Source organism: Limulus polyphemus, unplaced genomic scaffold (assembly GCF_000517525.1).
Source record: "Limulus polyphemus unplaced genomic scaffold, Limulus_polyphemus-2.1.2 Scaffold1124, whole genome shotgun sequence".
NCBI classification, from domain to species: domain Eukaryota; kingdom Metazoa; phylum Arthropoda; class Merostomata; order Xiphosura; family Limulidae; genus Limulus; species Limulus polyphemus.
The window spans coordinates 159311-162204 of NW_013666734.1; the positions used below are offsets into that span (position 1 = coordinate 159311).

At 30.5% G+C, this 2894-nt stretch overlaps 1 protein-coding gene across 5 annotated transcripts in view; it reads left to right on the plus strand.

Moving 5' to 3' along the window:
* The window catches only part of LOC106462241 (potassium voltage-gated channel subfamily KQT member 1-like), a 51793-nt gene that overhangs the window by 6487 nt on the left and 42412 nt on the right, over positions 1 to 2894 (plus strand). For all 5 annotated transcript variants that reach the window (XM_022389440.1, XM_022389441.1, XM_022389439.1 and 2 more), the window contains one exon: positions 2309 to 2399. In XM_022389440.1, coding sequence (XP_022245148.1) covers positions 2309 to 2399 — 91 coding nt within the window. The remainder of the gene's footprint in view (positions 1 to 2308; positions 2400 to 2894) is intronic.

Consider the following 2894-nt stretch of genomic DNA (forward strand, 5'->3'; position numbering starts at 1 on the left):
AAATTAGGTGTTTGTGATGTCAAAATATTATGGTTTATAGTTTCATATGAATTAGGAACTCATATTATTGATATTTAAAGCTAGAATATAAAATAAGAACCTCTTATCTTTTCAATTTGCTAAGATATTGCTCATGTAATAAATCAAACACAGTGGGACCCTCCCACCTCTTTCCATTTTTGGAAACTGTCCATTATATACACTTCTATATATGACATGAATAACCAATTGTAAGCTCAGAATGTCCCCTAGTGACTTTCTCAGCCATTTTAAAGTATTTGGATGCCATCTCTTTCTTTCGAACCATAATTTCAAGGAAGTAGTTTGTGTCTTTAGTCTGCTCAGAATTTCATATTTGTTTAGACTGAAATACAGCTTAGTTACTAAGCTTGATAAATTATAGTGGAATTCTGTGGTATTGTTAGAGTAATTTATGATTTTTTGGTTATTCAGCTGTATATAAAAAGCAGAAACTGAGTACAAAGGTCGTAACTAGAAGAGATGATTTTTTTCATTACTTCTTTATTTACTGTTCTGTGTTTTCAGAAAAAGAAGTTTAAGAACTTATTTCTAGATAGCAATAATCTAGATACATAAAGCCAAGACAGGTCACTTTGTAAAGACTAAAGATCAGTTTTATATTATTGGATACAATAACATGAGTGCACGTGTGCCGAGTCATTGTAACTTCTGTATTGTTAGCCCAGGCATGGCTAAAAAGCTAATATAATAAAAATAACAAATATATATATAAATGTATAATGTTATGATATTTAAGCTATTTAGTTTAAACATTTGTGTTTTCATGTTATAAGTTGTAGTCATTCTAGAACAAAAAAGGCATAATTTATATTTATTTCCTAATTTTTTTTAACGTGGTTACGAGATCGATCAAATCCGTATAGAGATTCGTTACTGAAAATAACAGATAAAATATAAAGTTTTTTTTTTTTTATAATTTCAGTTGACAAACCAAACTATCTTCTCTATTACTATTGCACTAGTATTCTGTGTGTGATTTACTTACAGTTGTGACGAGAGTTACAGTAATTGTTTGGTCTTCTTTCTTCAAACAGGCCCGTCATGGCCAGGTGGTTAGGGCGCTCGACTCGCAATCTGAGGGTCGCAGGTTCGAATCCCCTTCACACCAAACATGCTCGCCCTTTCAGCTGTGGGGGCATTATAATGTGACGGTCAATCCCACTATTCATTGGTAAAAGAGTAGCCCAAGAGTTGGCTGTGGGTGGTGATGACTAGTTGCCTTCCCTCTAGTCTTACACTGCTAAATTAGGGACGGCTAGTGCAGATAGCCCTCGTCTAGCTTTGCACATAATTCAAAACAAACAAACTTTCTTCAAAATATCTCCTGTTCTTTTTGTCAAAGTGCACTCAGGCCGATTCAGTTGCTTTAGAACCAAGCTTTGTTGGAATAAATCTTCTTCACTATCTCTATTTCTACTGCTAGTCTTACTCTAATATAATAAACATTATGACTATGTTAATTGTTAGGATTATCACTTCTACGGCAGTTAAGTTCAAGTTTAACTTTCCTTGGCCATGACTTTACTCTCTTTTGCTATTGTCTGTCTGCTGTTTTTGCTCATCTTTTACTATTTATATGATTATCACTTAATTGTCTGCCCACCTTCTAGAAATCCATATATTCTTGACGGCAATGTATTGCACGCAACGTCGATAGTCTCAACATCAATGAATTATAAACACAACTTCCAACAATCGTCTGCTTTTAACTCTTATTATAACAAAAACTAAACAGTAATGAAATATTCACTCACAAAAATAAATTAATCAATAATATCTAAACCAAACAGTCTTTTATATCATGACAAAAAGTAAATGTGATGTTATTATTCATGTTAAAAATCTAAAACATTATAATATCTCATTATGATATAAAGTTATATTATTACTGTAACAAGTTACTTAAATAACGTTACCCACAACTCTGATCATATTGTATACAAGTGCAACAAGTATTTGTTGTAAGTTCCATAGAAATCTTTTCAGTTCTGTGAGAAATATTTCTCATAGAAATATATAATGTACATAAAACTGTTGAACAAATGATTTTTTTGCCATAGATATGTTTCCAATCATAATTTGTAATATATTTGTCTTTTCAAGGACTTTCATCTGTTTTACAATATGTATGGAACAAAGCTATATGAATGTAGTGAACAGTTACTGTGCCATATTGTTTTCTTTTGTTGTATAAAAAAAGTATATCATTATGCAAACTACATGTGTAAGGTTATATTGATTTAATTATGTACTTATTCACCATTAGGTTTGTGGTGGTGCTAATCTGCCTTATATTCAGTGTTTTGTCCACAATAGACCAGTACAGTAAGTTTGCTGTTGACACACTTTTTTGGATGGTAAGTTTATTAATTTTTAAAAGTAAGAATAGTAGGAATTTTGAAAATTTTTAAAGAAGAACTCTATTTTTGATATATATATAATATATATGGAGATATTATTTCTGTTTGATTACATGTGTTGGTTAAAGAATATAATTATATTATAATAACCATAAAACAAGATAATAAATTTTGGACTAATTACTTTTATGTAATCCATGGCTTGTGACATACAAAAATTCTATAGCCTTCTCACCCATTATTCAGCTTGTGAGTTTAGGAGAGAGAACAGTAGTGTTGTTTACTAAATACAGAAGATGTAATCAACGAAATTACACTTATAAATATGTGTCCCATTTCTAGGTTGTATAGCTGTTTCCTTGTTATTTTCATTTTTTTCTGAATTCTTTTGGGGATTAGATGAAAATTTAACTTATTTTTAGTACAAACATGATGTTAGAAAAAACACGTAGGTTCGAGAAGTCTTGATAGAAATAAATAAAAAACCCTATA